At 39.6% G+C, this 16,852-nt stretch overlaps 1 protein-coding gene across 1 annotated transcript in view; it reads left to right on the top strand.

The window, feature by feature from the left end:
• The window catches only part of ush2a (Usher syndrome 2A (autosomal recessive, mild)), a 191,946-nt gene that overhangs the window by 72,604 nt on the left and 102,490 nt on the right, over positions 1-16,852 (top strand). Inside the window, 12 exon segments of the mRNA XM_034527265.1 lie at positions 3,942-4,068; positions 4,545-4,646; positions 5,158-5,346; positions 6,350-6,480; positions 6,581-6,860; positions 7,327-7,551; positions 8,255-8,335; positions 9,960-10,148; positions 11,594-11,734; positions 13,237-13,312; positions 13,667-13,752; positions 14,800-14,959. Of these exon segments, the coding sequence (XP_034383156.1) occupies positions 3,942-4,068; positions 4,545-4,646; positions 5,158-5,346; positions 6,350-6,480; positions 6,581-6,860; positions 7,327-7,551; positions 8,255-8,335; positions 9,960-10,148; positions 11,594-11,734; positions 13,237-13,312; positions 13,667-13,752; positions 14,800-14,959 (1,787 nt within the window).

The raw sequence follows: 16,852 nt of genomic DNA, 5'->3' as shown, positions 1-16,852 counted from the left end.
CTCTTTTTTATTCTGATCCACCTCTATCTCTGTTCTTTCTTTGCCCTACTCTCGTTCTCTCTGTCTCTCTTCCATTTTCTCTCACTTGCTCTCATCTAATAAATGTGATCTGTAGCCCCTCATTGGTTTCTGTCAGGGAGACGGGAAAAAACTTTGAAAGTGTGTCAACGTTTGAATTGGACTGCAATTAACTCATTCCCTGCAGTCACCACGCGTGAATACCAATTGCAAGCTAATTAAGCTTTGCACGCACACGCACACGCACACACACACACACACACACACACACACACATACACAGCCTTGTTTCCCTTATCCATCCATACAGACACATGTAGGGGGGTTAAAGAGTCAACGACTTAGATGATGAAAGTGATGATGGGAGATGATTACACATACTTCCATGAGGCCACCAACTAATTACACACTCAAACAAACACGCACACACACACACTTCCTCATCACTATCCAATACTCGTTATCAAAAAGCCCTCATCAAAATGTAACCATGGGATGAATCTGTGTCCTGAGGAGTGCAAGTCAATGAAGAGATCCTTATTGACTCGCAGTGTTAACGTGTTTGTCTGTGGTTATGTGTACTGCTAGATGTGCGATGGAGCAAAATGTCTTCTCCAACTGGGTTGATTCCTTTGTTTAGACTAGTTTGGGGTAATTAACAGTGGGAGCGGTGTCACGGCTTATTAGTGTTCCCCTAGATACATATAGCTGGGCCCATTACTTCCCCCTATTAGCCTGTTGAGCTAGCCTTAATGGGATTACTAGTGCAGGGGGGGTAATTTAGCATGACACAGGAAAGTGATATGCTCATAAATATGTGCACGTGTGAGCTGCCCTACACACACACACACACACTGAAGCACATGATAGTCAGAAACAATACATGTCACACATAGAAGAGCATTGAAGTTACAGTAGCTTACTGTCACAAACTATTTAACACTCATGCTGAAACCCACACAGTTCACATTCTATTGCTGCAGGTGAGTAGTGTTTTATGGACCACTGACTGTCTCACTTTACAGATGTGTATGTAGCTGCTGGTAATTTAAGTGTCTGTCACAGGCTGAAATACTACACTACACATGTAAGTCTCCTTACACGCTCTACGTTAACTGTCACTGTCTATTAAATACTTTCGCCAGCACACAGATAAACACAATTATATTTTATTGTACCAGCCTTGCATCTTGGTTCTCTCTCGGATGACACTGGCTCTTCTGGAAATCTGGAAAGCTTTCATTTTACAGTCCCCCGGCCTTTGGGGAAGAAAATAGTGTAATCTTCAACAACAGATGCTCAACATGAATACTCAAAATTGGAAATGAATAAGAATTTACCAACTTAATGGTGCTTTCAATAAATGTGCATTTACTGTATGATAACCCAGGGGATTCCTTACCTACTTATAAAAAAAACTCACACGAATCTTCAATATGTTGGTCCTCTTCAGTCTCTTCACAAAAAAATGTAGAATACTGATACATTAAATCAAGCACCTATCCTGTCTTTAACTAATTTAATGCAGATGTTTCTTACACTTAAACTTGAGATGACTGCCAGTCACCTGTCATTTTTGGAGGAGTTAAATATGATACCTTTGACTTCCACCAGTCAACTCTCCTCCCATCCACTGCCGCAATATACACATGCGGCTGACGCTGTATAAGCCAACTAAGCTGCATTGTTTTGACTGTGTAGAGGAAGTTGAAATGCTCTGAAGCAAGATGTGACCTCTTTTGGTGTTTGGGATTTCATTTACTAAAGCCTAGTAGACATTTTCTGTCTATCTAATTATCAGAAATAACAGGAAAATGCATAGATTGCTGTCAGTTAATGCAACACAGACTCAAATCCTTTACTCTAAACGCAGACCAATCATGCTTGTGCATACTCACCCCCGAGCCTGTAAAAAAAACGTCCACAATAACACACACATGGGTATGCGCAGTGAATTGCTGGCTGCCAAGTATAAGAGGCAGCATTTTGGATAAGTACTATTTGTTGGTATGTGTGTGTCTGTTTCATCCTTCCAGTATCACATACTGTATGTTAAAGAGATTGGGCATTGGGGCCTTCTCAGTCATCAGCTGACACACACCTTAGTCGAGTGCTTTGCAACTTAAGTGCAGGTTTCATCAGCATCATTGGTAAATCTCTGCTTAAGCAAGGTGCTTGTTTCATCCAGCACATATCAAGTGACATTGCTTTAGCTGATGCTATATGTTGCCTGATGAATTAGGTGACTCCCTTGTATCATTTAATGATATGTAAATGTGTGTGTGTGTGTGTCTGCAATCATGTTCTAAGTGCCTTGCTCAAGGGCTTTTCGCTAACCAGTGTCTCCCAGAAGGGATTCAAATGGGTGGGATTTTGTGTTTGAGAGAGAGAGTGATAGAGAGAGAGAGAGAGAGAGAGAGAGAGAAAGAGAAAGAGAGAGAGAGAGTGATAGAGAGACTACCCCTATGTTGTCTTGTTAAGTAGAGCTGTCTAGCATTGGTAGTAAAGATGTCAGAGGCTGATATACTCTGGCATTCATACATTTATTGATCTCATCATTAAATCTTCATCACTGAGTGTGTAACTGTGTGTGGATATATGTTATCAGTGTCTTTGTGTGAGTGTGCACATACTCGTTACTCTTTTTTTTACTACATTACTCTTCACCCGCTTGCTAAAAGCTGATCACAACAATGATGTCATACTTAATAGGTAGCAAAAAGCCCTGTAACAACACTTTGATGATTATATGTGCATGTTCGTGTCCTTTTGAGGTGGGTGTGTGTTTGATGCATGTCATCGATCCTTAATGTCTCACCTTGTTCACACAACGGAGGGCTAAAGAAGCGATCGTTTGAAATGTTACAAAGTATGGGTGTTCGATTGAACTATGATTTGAAAAGTGCTCTCTTTTGAGCCAGAGGTCATATATTTACTTTAGCTTATTACTATAAGATATAATTGTGAGACCTATGGTCAGAGGATGTCTTCACAACACCATTAATGTATAGTGGTGGCCCTGACTAAGAATTTACAGTCAAATCTAATTGGTCAAGTCTTCCCTATCGTCAAATAATGTTTTTTACGTTTTTGCTCATTTATCCCCTCTGTTTAAGCTTTATGTGTCTATAGAAAAATATTTAAACAATAACATTATTGGAGATGCATGTGCTGATTGCCTAGTTTGTGTACTCTAGAAGCAGCGCTGTCCACAGTTTGTTATCTTGCTTGCTTTTCGTGGTGGTAATTACTGGTGGTAATTACAACTTTTCCTCCTTATTCCAAATGACTTCCATTGTAGCAATCCACAGACGGAAGGAAACAACAAGGACAGTCAGATACAGAGAGATAGAGAGCTGTAAACCACAAACAGCTGTTATATGCGCCGTAAACACCTGTTTCTACACGCTTTCCCTCTACTAATTTTAGAGAAATGTATGAATTAAAATATCTAGTGCTCTGATAGTGCTTTGTTTTTATATAAATGCTCTGATCAAGCAATGTAAGTTTGATGATGAAACTAGACATATACTGTTGTTATATAGTCTTTCTTTGGCTATCACTAAGATGCTGCTCCAATTGTCCCGCAAACTTGGATGTGCAACTTATCACACACACTAAGCAGATTGATTGAAAGCACATGAGATATTTTCAAATGTGTATTGGTAGTATTTATAATAGGCTGATATCTATACCAAAATATCTATACCTATTTATCATGATTTATTGAAAAAAACCAAGCAATTCTATGTAAAATCAAGACATTCAGCACCGCCACATAATGGGATCATCCGTTGTTTCCCGCCACAGTTGAATCAGGCTCCTTAGATTAAATCATCAAATAGTCGACACGTCGGGGTCACCCTAAGTATATCTGTTTAAATTCTTGCTTGTAATGTGGGTTTATGTGTTTGTGTGTGTAGGGCTCAGTGGTGGCTGTGAGTGTACAGGGTGATGGAGGGCACCGCTACAATGATGGACAATGGCACAGCATCATAGCAACAAGGCGAGGGGCCGTGGGAACAATCGTTGTAAACAATCAATACAGAGGTAACTCTTCTCATATTCATACTGACCACTGTGTGTATCTTTTCCAGTGTGTAGGAATATGAGTATAAATGCATTTTTTCTTGTACATACACACAAGGATGTGCACCTATGCTTGGATATGAATAGCTTGTATATATGTATGTGTGTTTCTATGTATGTAAATCCCCCAGCTCTGCATGGAGGTATTAGTCAGGTTAATCCCAGGCACTCTGTATCTGATAAGAAAAATACTGCTTCACACACACAGAGGCACTCAAAGTAAAAAACGTGTGTTCCTCAGTTCTTCTCAAATATGTTTTAGAATTAAATTGTTCTTCTTTCAGGGTAAATCTGGACAGAAATTGCATGAGCATAGCCCTTCACTCACTTAATCTTTCTCTCTACTTCCTCTCTATTATATTGTCATTCATTGTATCCCTTTTTGTTCTCTAAATGCACTAATTTCTTTTTTACAACACCACAACCACCATCACTAGGAAGTGCGTCCGCTTCCAGCGGCAGCACCATCATTGGAGAGAACACAGGGATGTTCATTGGAGGGTTGCCGGAAGACTTGACTTTGCTAAGGGAGGACTCAGGTAAGTCCATTGTCACCTACTCTCTTTAATTATTATTTTGTGATTTGGTTTATCATTTCTAACATTTAAATAGATACCAATAGATTATATACATTATGGGTCTCTAAACCTGGCTTGGCTTTTTCATTTCTTTTAATGTACGTTATTAATTCTCCAAGGAGGATATGGTGTTTTGCCTATTGATCTCCACTCACTCTCAGGTAGGTTAGTGCTACTGCGCTGGATTACATAGGCATTTTCTCTCCTCCTTAAGTATAATATGGAAAAGGATATAAACCTTTTGAAGTCTACTGGGTGAGGTCCAGTCTCACTACAAATAGACAGTACCAGCGAGCTGCCTGTCTTCATAGAATTTGTCATCATTCTCATATTCAGGCACTCCTGGCCATTTGTATGATAAGCACTGGATGTCAATTCACACTGACAACTTGAACTCTTAACTTTTAACTTTGGCAGCATGGAGTGATTTTCAATTGACAGTTGTGGTATTAATTCTTGTCTGTCTCACCAGGTGATGCTCGGCTAGTGCAACAGCGTTTCTCTGGTTGCCTCAGAGACTTGAGTTTTAAGATGACTGACAGCCCGTCAGAAGAATGGAAATCTCTCGACTGGGCAAAAGCCACAAAGAAGGTGGCAGTGTATGATAGCTGGGAGGGATGCCCTATTCAAACTGTGGAAGGAGCCCATTTTCTGGGTCATGGTAGGATCCTTTGTTAATTATATAAATATTTATGATGATTTTTATTTAATTATGTATGTAAATTAAGAGGAAAATGATGGTGCACATTAGAGCTGCTATTCCCAACTACTGGGGTGGGGCCCACTGGTGGGCCTCAGAACGCATTCTAGTGGCCGGTGAGGTACTGCCAAATGGCTCGATTGCATAATTTGTAGCTAGTTTTTATATCGAAATGTATATCACCAGGTCAAACATAATTTGTCCATCAGGTAGACAAATGTGTTTTGTCACTGCTAGCTAGCCAACGTTCACTCGGATGCAGTGACACAAAGTGATGTGGGAGACAACCCTACACCAGTAAAAGCTCCAAAGTGTGTGATGAGGAAATATGACCCTGAATACATTACATTTGGATTCATAATGGCAAGCAGTGTCAGGTGAGGGCAAGCAGAATATATACTTTGGGTCATTAAAGCTTACAGATATTTACAGCCCAGTTTATTTTGTCTCCTTTTTTTGGAGGAAAATGGTTGTCCAATATCAATAAATCATACTGAGATTATAAAACATGACAACATGTGACAGACTATTTGCATTGAGAAAAGTTCTATTGAGGGACTTTTTTTCAAGAACAAGCTCTGTTCAGATACAACTTCCAGTGGATGTTTAGTCCCTAATGCACTCTCAACACTGAATATCTTAATAAAGATGCTTGCTGCCCATGGTATAGATAATGAGGTTATTGTTTCATGTTGATAAATATGATGATGATAAGTTATTTGGTCTCTGTGAAAGATCAGGTTCATCAGTGTACATTTGTTTCCATTATTGCTTTGTAAAAGGGCGTGCTCATCCTTTTATTTGGCTGTATAAATATATGAAAAACATAACCATGTAACACCTTTTAAATGTGACTCAAACTTTATGTTTGGTAAGGTATACAGACAATCTCCAATATAGCAAAATTAGTTGTTTTTGTTCTTTAGCCCTTGCCTAATAATAAAATGGCATGTTCTTCTTTCAGGTTTCTTGGAGATGGTCAAAGATGTATTCAGTGGAGGACAGGACTTTGACATTCATATGGATTTCAGAACAGACCAGCTCAATGCACTTTTACTCTTTACATACAACACACAAACTGAGGACTATATGCTGGTAAGGAGCACAGACTCATTTCAGAGTAGCGTTTAAATACTGAGAATAAAACTTAAAAAATGCAATGTTTGTTGTTTATTGGTGTATTGGTTATTTGTAGGTGGAGCTGGAAGCCGGCCTCCTGTCGTTTATTCTTGCCGCTGAAGGTCACGTGACTGAACTCAGCATGTGGGTGGGGCTTAGCTACTGCGATGGAGACTGGAAACCGCTTTCATTGGCAAAACGTGGCTCGCTCATTTCTGCAGCAGTCAATGACTGGGCAGAGGAGACGAGGGGGGCAGGAGAGGCAGTGAGGCTGAGAGTTGATTCGCCATTATACCTGGGGGGCGTGCCCATGGAGCTTATACATCCTGCTCTGGACAGCCAAAGTCACAAACACGGTGAGAAAGTAGTATCAGTACTTTTACATCTCAATGCTCAAAATAAGTGTTTACTTGTATTGTTATTGATGCAGTATACACAGGTAATGCAGCTTAACTGGTCAAACATGCAAGTTGCTTGTTTTTGTTTTTTCTTCTATGGGGTTAAACAAGTGAGAGTATAGGTACTTGCAGGTTTTGTTTGCCTTGACTGTAACTTGCCCACGGCACTACCTGGCCAGAGCTGCATTAAATGTACCAACCAGGAGTCACAGTGGTTATACTGGTACACTTTTATATAAGTTTAAATGCATGGAATGATAGTGCTTATTCAAACAATATCAAATGTAAAATAGAGACATGTATTTCCCAAAGGTTTCAGAAAGATGTACTCTTCTCACACTCTCCTTCGCTTTCTCCTGTTTTTTTTCCTTTTCTTTTCCTCTCCTTTCTCTTCTCCTTTCTCTTCTCCTTTCCTCCTTCACAGGGCTAGGAGGTTGCATAAGGGGTCTTACCATACGAAGTGATGAAACAAACCCTCCTGTCAGTCAAAGTGTTAATCTCTCAGTTGCCTCTCGCCGTTCTGTTAGAGTCTACTTAGACGGCTGTCCCACCAGTGAAAGACGGTACAACTGCAGAGGAAACGATTCAGTGTTGGTGTATAGTGGGAGGAAGACACAAGCCACAGATCATAGCCTCCAGCCTTTCACTGGTAACGATGCACAGTGTATATTTAGTACACTAGTAAACTAACCACTCACAGCACTCACCTAAAAAGAAAGCGTGGAACTCTTGACACACTGTCAATGCAATGTTTTGAAGAAACAATAAAAAGAACAGGGCATTGATACTCCAGAGTATGTTGCAACAGTCAATTAAATTATGACATTTAATCAAAGGAGCACCAAAGTCAATCTGGAAACAGCAATCAAGCTTATTACTTAAAGACAGTTAATATTAAGAATTATAAATGTATAAAAGTTTTTCGCTTGGCGTATGTTGTATGATTTGTCATGTTGGGCTACTATTGACTAGTATTTATCAGAAGGAAACATACTGACAGGGAGGTTCCCTCAGAAATATCTCTTTTAAACAAATACTTGGAAGTATTATCATCTATTTAATATGTCACATAATTATCAATCAAATGAATATTACTCGTCATAATCCATGATTTCCTGTTTATTGTCCGGTAAATAATTAACAAATGCTCCAATGTATGAATATTCTTGCACAGGTGTATTTTGATAACATTGTTTATTAGCGAGGTAAATGTGACAATGAAGTCATGATATTGATTTTAGGTGATTTTAAAACATGTAGGATTTTTTTGTGCATATAGCTTTTGTTTTAATGTAAGGAATCTGCTTCTCCCCTGTCCCATGTGCCTCCCAAACCCTTGTACACCGTTCAAGAGTACTTGTATAGGTTTGTGGCCTTGGCTGCAGGAGGTTGGGCAGCGGGACCCTGGCAAAGAGTACGCAGCTGCAGCAAAGGTAAAACATCAACAGGAGTTGGTGCATTTATGTATTATCAGACCAATATTGCAGACTGATATGATGATATCAGCTTTGTAATTTGCAAGTTGACGAACAAATGTTTGATTTTAATCTGCACTGCAACTGACACATCTTTACTTGATGTCTTTTGGTATGTTCGACAAGGAGTAAATATTAGGGCTGTTCTCGATACTTGGAATACTGCTATGATTTTGTTGATTAACTAATTAGTTAATTTAAATCAACAGATATGTAAAACTGAGTTTCTCTAAAACTAATCACGCAAAAGCACTACTTTAAATGTTGTGTTTACCAGAGATGTGCTTATAAGCTTCTCGGAAATAAGTCACTGACTATTTAAGTCAAATTAATTAGCCTAAAATCAAAAATGTGCCTTAGAGGGCTTTTCAAGCTGTACACATACAACATCTTATTTGACTAAGGCCAAAATGCAGGCTTAGTAAGTAGTCCCTCCTGTTGACATTGTTCTCTAGGGTTTCCCTTTGTTCTAAGAGGTTTTGGATGTAAAGCCACGACTATGTTGTACAATATGTGAGACTCATCCAAAGCCAGTTATATTGCATGTGCCTGACGGTATGAGAGATTGATAAAGCCTCTATAAAGGGCATCCCAGTAAAAGGCTGTTAACCCAGAATGGCCTGTGTGGTCCCTTGTGTAATATAAAGCTGCTCGTTAGTAGCGAACGATACACTGGTAAGTCTCAGTATACCATTCTATGACCAGAGAGAGGAATGAAGGAGAGTGAGGAAGGAAGTGCTAAAAACATTAAGAACTGAAGGAAGAGGAGGAGGAGGAGGATGGAGGACAAGGTCTGAAAGGGAAAGGAGGGAGGAGAGGGGAAGTCTATAAAATGGGAGGGGGGAGGGGGGTTGAACAGCAACGTGAGAAAAACAAGAAGACGTAAGAATAGCTGAAATAAAGTAGAAAGGTAAAAAAGTTAGGAAAGGAAAAAGGGAGCTGAAACAGGGACATATGCAAAGGAAGATGTAAAGATGGATAGAAACAGAAAATGAAAGTGGTTGTTAGGCTGTGAGATGGACAGAGTGGGAGGGAGGGGGGAAGGAGCTGGACCATCCTGAACTACTGAGAGTGTCAGAGAGAGAAAGAAGGGGAGTGCTACCGAGAAGGAGGGAGGCTGATTGCTGTGAAATATAGCCCAGAATGAATGGCTGCCTGTATTAAATCAGTGCTGAAAAAGTTACTACTCTCATAAATACTATTTATGCTAATGGTGAGGTATGATTTACTGGGCCTATTAAAACACTGAGAGATGGGGGATGCTTTTACTTTAACCTTATGTGCTCTCGACCTGTTGTTTTGCCTTTTCTCTTAATTCTGTTCCCTTTTTGCTTATATTTGATATATCTTTCTTTTGACATTTGTTCTGCCTGGCCTACATTCTTTCTTTCCTTCTTTTGTCTTTGATCCTCTTACTTGCTTTATTATGTATTGGTTAGTTTAATGGTAGTATCTGGTTGAGTTATTTAGTTATTCTGCCGCTTACATCCATGCATCTCTTTTCTTGTCTTGATCCACAATGTCTCCCCTCATCTTGACTCATTTTGCTTCTCTCTTGCTTTCTCTCTGTCTCTCTCTGTAGTACCGAGTTCTGTCCCGCCTCCCACCACCGTGCAGAGCTTGACTGGCTTCAGTGCCAAGGTGAGCTGGGTGCCACCCACTGGGGACATCAGAGGGCTGATTGATAGATATGAGTTGAAGGCCTACAATAGAGATCAGCCAGAGGTACCACCTGTCAACGCCCTGTATTTGGCTAATGGAATTTTCACAGGTAAAGTATAGTATAGTATAAATACTCTTGACACGCAGTACATATATTAAATATACATTTTGTTGAGATGCTGAACCAGTTGTCAAATGACGTGTAAGGTCCCAACAAACCGAATACAAGGAGAGGTAACTATTTTCTGAAAAACAGAAATAACTGTATTTTGCTCAGTAAGAGCCAGGCAAACATCACAGCCACGTCATGTGAAACATGGATAATTTATACAGAATTTAACTTAACTTGCAGTCGTTGTTCAGTTAACTTAATGTAGCTGGTTTCTTACCTTCTATTGAGACCTGCCTTTTGGCGGTTACTGAAAGCACGTTCACACTGTCGTTTTCACTCACTTTCCTTCTTGTCTTTCATACAAACACACACACACACACACACACACTGTCCCAGGCAACCCTGTTAATGTCTCCTTGGCAAGTCCCCAGCTTTAGGAGACTGTCTCCATTTGGAACAAGACACTCAGGACTACCCCAATGATGTCATACCCTGGCATTGCTCCTTTTTCTCTCTCTCTCTCTCTCTCTCTCTGTTGCTCACTTTTCGATCTTTCCCCGCTTCATCTTTTATGATGATGATGATGATGATGTCTGCGTCCCCTGCTGCTATTCGTCCCTCCTCTCATCCACTCTGCTATGTCTCCAGGCAAATATGAAGATGAGCTCTCTGTCTCTGTCTTTCTCAGTGTCTCTCTCGGTGCTCCCCATTCCCTCCCGCTCTCTTTGCCAGACATTAAGTCCACCGTGATAAGGCTTCTTGTTAATTTATGATGGCCTCGACACCTGACTGCAGAATTACACCAACGGCGAAAAAACACAGAAAGCAAATGAGGGTGTAATGGCAGCGGAGTGGGCCCTGGCCCCTAATTGAATTAAAAGACATGGGTAACAGAGAGAGAAAGAAGAAAGACAAGTACAGGTTGACTGGACACAGAGGGTGAGGAGGTTTAAAGGGGGAGGAAGAGAAGAGGAGGGATCTAAAAGAGTGACTCAAGAAATACAGAAAGGAGTGGAGAGGGCAGACGGCTAGGACAAAAAGAATCAGACAGAGACAACCAAAGCCTTACAATTAGAACACTCTCCTTGTGTGCCAACCCAACAAGTTTGCTTAGCAACAGTGGCACAGGGAAACAAGTATAGCATTTAAATTGCACCATTGAAGAAGATTGATGCATACTTTAGTAACAACAGTTTCCAACACACACTAAAAGGAGACAGTTAAAGGTGTGAGTTGGAACAAAGGAGTGTTAAAGGATATGTTTACATCTTAAAACAGTACTCACTCATATGAACGTTTGCAAAAATGCGTTCTTAAGTTCACTTAAAGCTTAATATGAGGAAAAGTCGAGCAGCGTTAAAGAGTCTTTTTTTTAATTTCCCTCTACCTATTTGCTCTGCCTCACTCTCTGCCTGACATGTTCATGCTCTCCTCTTCTCCAGGTGTGTTGCCGGGTCTCACTCCGTCCACTCGATACATGATCACTGTAAGCGCCTGTAGTCCTGTTGGCTGCACTGAGAGTCTTCTTAATGACAATGGTGATGATAATGATTTGAGATCGAGCCTCACTACCCCGGAGGAAGGTAAGACTGTAAAGCACAAACATACACATATAAACACACACACACACACACACACACGGAAATAACTTTTCCATTCCTAACCAGTTGCATTCATTTATGAATTTCTGTGCCTGGGCACACACACACACACACTTCTAAACACACTTAGCTCTCATCCGATCTCCTGAGGGATTTTAGCTCTTAAGAAGATAGAGGAAGAAAGTGAAGACAAGACAGAGGGACAAGTCATAATGAAATAAAAAGGAGAAAGGTGGGAGAAGAAGTAAGATGGCTGGATTGGACAAGACACAAAATAATGATTGAAGAGAATTGCACATTGCAACTGAGTGAAAGGCAGATTGCACAGAGTAACATTTTTCTTATCTGGGAGGTCATGGTGGGAAGATTAGATGTATAAGGAAAGACGAAGTGGAAGAGGAAATGAGAGATTTTTCTTCATATGTTAGTCGCTATTAATCTGTGTTGGACTAACTAGCCTTGTTGGGGAGATAATGTGACGGCAGGGGTCACTGCAGAGACGGCAAAAATCAATCTGAAGTAAAAGGAGAAAAAAACAGATTACTGTATTGATTCTCACTGAACGCAGAGTTAAGACACTGAACCATGTTAGGAAGACCGGAGAAATAACTTATTTATAACTCTGTTTTGCCAAAGACTATTTTTCAAACTCACAAAACCTCATGTAGACACATTTCTACTCAGTTCTCCGTGGACACGCCAAGCACATTTTGTTCACCTTCTTCACCTGATCAAGGAGCATAATATCATAAAGTGTCCTCTCTAGTCTCTGCACTGTTTTGAGCATTAATCCAAATATGTGTTAATCTCTAGCATCATGTACAATTAAATTATATTAAGGCTTTTATAACATATGGATATTTTTTATATCTGTAGCATTTGATATTATAGAATGTTAACTTGTTTAAAATGACAATAAGAATATTGTATTTCATTATTTATTTTTAGGTACATAACTATAATATAGTAATATATTATTGTTGATAATGTGTTGCGTTTTTGCCTTCCTAAAACTAGTTTTCACTGTCAGGAAATATTAACCATACTGAAATTCAAATAAAACAAACCCGTGGTTGGAGAAAGAATAGCGGATGGGGAAGTTCTCCAGCCCAGACTAAAGTATAAAACATACTAAAATAACATAAACCCATCAGTCAGAGAGACGAGTGAGAGCACCAGAAGGAGAGAAAGAGAGAGAGGGGACAGAGACAACAAAAAAAACACACCGTTAACTGGTGTTCCATATGGCACGCACTGGGCAACACGCAACATTAATAACTTTTAACAATTTAATGTTCAATTTAAAGTATGATGTTCATATTGAAACAGGGAAAATAAGGTGTTGGAAATATAGATAACATAATGTATAACTTGCATCAATATATGTGTATGTGTGTATATATATATATATATATATATATATATATATACATATGGTAACCTACTCCTTAAAAACTATTAATTAGGTTTTCCTCCAATTTCAGCTCCAGATGTTGTCTCTCCTCCAGCTGCAGTCTCTTCCCCCTCAGCCCTCTATATTACCTGGGAACCCCCCGCAAGGTAATACACAGCATCACCTGCCGTTCTCACATCCAAATCACATATGTTGTTGGTCAGTGTCAGGTTACTTCTTCCACACCTGATATTCTGTCATAAAGCCTTCACTAATGGACAACATGTTGATGCATATTTCTGACCTACTCCTTTAAGGGAATAAGACAGCATTGAAGTAACTAAATGTATTTTATAGTAAATCAAATCAAACATAATGGTATATAATAATAACAGATGTTTTATCACCTGAAATAAAGATGCCATAATTGAACACAACAGAGAGTTTAACATAAAAAATAGCATGACAAATATCTAACATAATAATATTAACGACATTTAACATTTTTGTTCCAATGATAGGCCGAATGGAGGCATTTCAGCATACTTCCTCTATCACAACAACCAAATGGTCTACAGGGGGAAGGAGCGACAACACAACATCACTGGTAAAAAGGAGTGAGAGAGAAAGTGTGTGCTTGTTGTAGTGTTCATGTGACTGTAGAGGGATGGGACCTCGGTGTAAAGAGAAGGGGAAGAGTGAAGAAAGGCAAAATGGAGTGGGGGATTAGCATTTGAAAAAGGAAAGAGCATCTCAGTCCTCACCAAGGGAATGGCACTTTGAAAAAGAGCGCTAAACACACACGCACACACACACACACACACACACAGACACATGAAAATGAAGCAGCAGAAAGACAAAGAACACTACACATTAGCACACATGCATACTGTACACGCTTTTTTTGTCATTAAAGAGACTTAAAGAAGGTATGAAACACACGTCACACCGCTGAGACTACAGTGCTGCACCAGGAAATGAATTCAGTAGATACACGCATAAAAGACTCTCAATAGAACATATGCTGACAAAAAGTATGCAGGCAGGTACACAGACTCACAAACACAGGAGAGTCATTCTATATGGCATTTCATATGAGCAGAATAGATTAAAACTCATTTTGATTGTACACACACACATACACATGGTTAGCAAAACATCACGCTGCCCACCGGTGGTGTATGTGTGTCCTCGTTAGTTAATGAATGCATGAGAGCACATATCATCCATGCTGGGTTAATAATGCAGAGTGTCTGATGTTCGCAGTGATTGGAAGGATTATGGACGTTGTAATTATACAGAATGTGCAAGAATAGATCGCGTTACAGAGAGTGAGATTGCCACAGTGAGACAGATGGAGAACAGTTTTGAGGCAAAGATGGACACTGAAAGAGAAACAACGATTTAGAAACAGAGCTAAAAGGAAAGAGGGAGATACACTGAGGAATGATTCTGGAAAAATAAGACACAGTTCAGGGATTTGGAGTTAAATGAGGGTTAAATCTCATCACAATAACAAGTTATTGAGCAACTTAGGTCTACGATCTACATCAAGGGTTTTCAGCCATAAATTGTACTGAGCCATCATTGTGTTTGTACTTATTGTCATGCCTCTCTGTGTCCTGCTGTCTTGGTGTATGTGTGTGTTTTTCAGGTCTTGGTGTCTATTCCACCCATGTCTTGGTACTGAGTGCATGCACTTCAGTGGGCTGCACCAACAGTTCACAAGTTACTATGCTGACCTCTCAACTTCCTCCAGGACCCCTACACGTACCAACTCTTACCCTGCTTGACTCACGGACTATTCTGGTTGAGTAAGTGAACACACACACAGACTCACTCACTCACACACACACACACACACACACACACGTTTACATGGGTTGTCCATATGTTAATATGCAAACTCGCAAAGACCATTTAGGTAAGAGAGAGAAAGTGAGTGTTCACTGTTTCAGCATTACTGAAAAGGACAAGGTAAGAATAAAAGTGGTTTAATGATTTTTTAGCTTTTCATTCTATATTTCATATGTTCTGTCCTGTATAAAATACAAAGAGTGAGAGCGACGGGGCGACAGAGCCAGTGACCTTCTGCAGTTGTGTTTACCGTGCAGAATATTCTTCTGTACTTGACCTTCCACCTCTAGAGGGAGGGGACAAAGGAAGATAGATCTCTGCACTTTTTCCATCAAGCTCATGTGCAAATGTTCCTGTTTTTTGTGTGTGTGAGTATGTAAGAGTCGATCTGCGTGAAAGCCATTAGTGTCCTGACTGTCACTTACAGTGGGACTCACTGCAGGAGGGCACAGAGCCACACACACACACACACTTAAACAATGGACGGAAGGTGAGTGTAAGGATGGAGAAGGAGTTATATGAAGGCTCACAGTATCTAATGGTGAATGTGTGTGGTTAAGATGCAATGATCTTGGTAATGATCGATTATCTTGGATAAGCAGCGCACATTTACACATACTGCACACAAGTATATATGCCGGAATGTACTGTAGAAGCAGTTTAGCCTCATACATGAATATGTTTCATATATAATCATTTGAAAGGATAAAGAATTTATGTAAATGTAATCAACCCTGTGTAAAAGTAATGGGAGGAAATGCGAACTGTAGGAAAATATGCCTCTAAAGCAAAAATATACAACAATCTGAAAGACAAATCAATATGTGGGAACAATGTTTGAATAAACGAATATTATTGAAGTAACTGAACTAGTTTAATCAGTTTAATGTATAATAGTTTGTGCGTGCACGCTAGTTCAAATCATCTCCTGTTATTTGGGATAAATCATCACTGTTATTCCTACAAAGTAAACAAACGTATGCATGTAGTCTTTAGACGGTTGACAGCAAGACAAAAGAAATTATGTAATATCATCCATGAGAGTATGCTGGGATTTGTATTCTAGTCTTTAAAAAGCCTTTAAAATGTGTTTCAGCTATATATTCACTAGGTGTGGGAAGGCTATGTATTGCCTTGTTAGCACATTGGTAATAGGAAGAGGTTGAGAGTTCATACTTGGTCAATACCTCTCTGTTGTGTCTGTGAGAAAAGCTGGGAGAGAGAGAGAAGACAGAGAGAGAGAGAGAGAGAGAGATACAGTATTTTGTGAGTTTGAATGGAAAGAAAGGAGCGAAATATTTAGTGTGTGTCTGTGAGAAGGGTTGAGGGTGAAAGACTGTGAGAAAGGTTGAGGAAGGCTGCAGGATGCGCACAGAACAATATCAGCAGATTTATCCCTGACCTCATCTAACACTACCTGACACAAACGCTTTCATACAAAACGCAGACACAACTGCAACAATACTCACACAGAGAGACGTGTGCACAGTGACAAATATATCGAAAACATGATGGGACACTTGAGAATGGAGGTCAATTTCACCAGCGAAAACAATCTTAATTGTTTAATTCCAGTTTGTTTTCCTTGTCTGTGTTTTTCAATCTTCCATACTTTTAATGTGTTGTCAGTAATTATTTAATAGTGCCAATGTAAAAACAAAAAGATGGTAGGGAGGGAAGTGGCAGGAGACAGGTTGTCACGTCATAGATTGGGAAGCAGAATTTTAACCTATTGCATTTCAAGTACATGGTTCAATTTAATGTGCTGAAAAAGAACTTGTCTGTTTCACAGTAATTTCATAACCTTTTTAAAAACAATGATTTTTTAAAACCCTTACCAATATGAATTA

This window comes from Cyclopterus lumpus, chromosome 3 (genome assembly GCF_009769545.1).
Source record: "Cyclopterus lumpus isolate fCycLum1 chromosome 3, fCycLum1.pri, whole genome shotgun sequence".
Taxonomy (NCBI): domain Eukaryota; kingdom Metazoa; phylum Chordata; class Actinopteri; order Perciformes; family Cyclopteridae; genus Cyclopterus; species Cyclopterus lumpus.
Note: the sequence above shows the minus strand (reverse complement) of the source record. Positions and strands in the feature narration are given on the sequence as shown.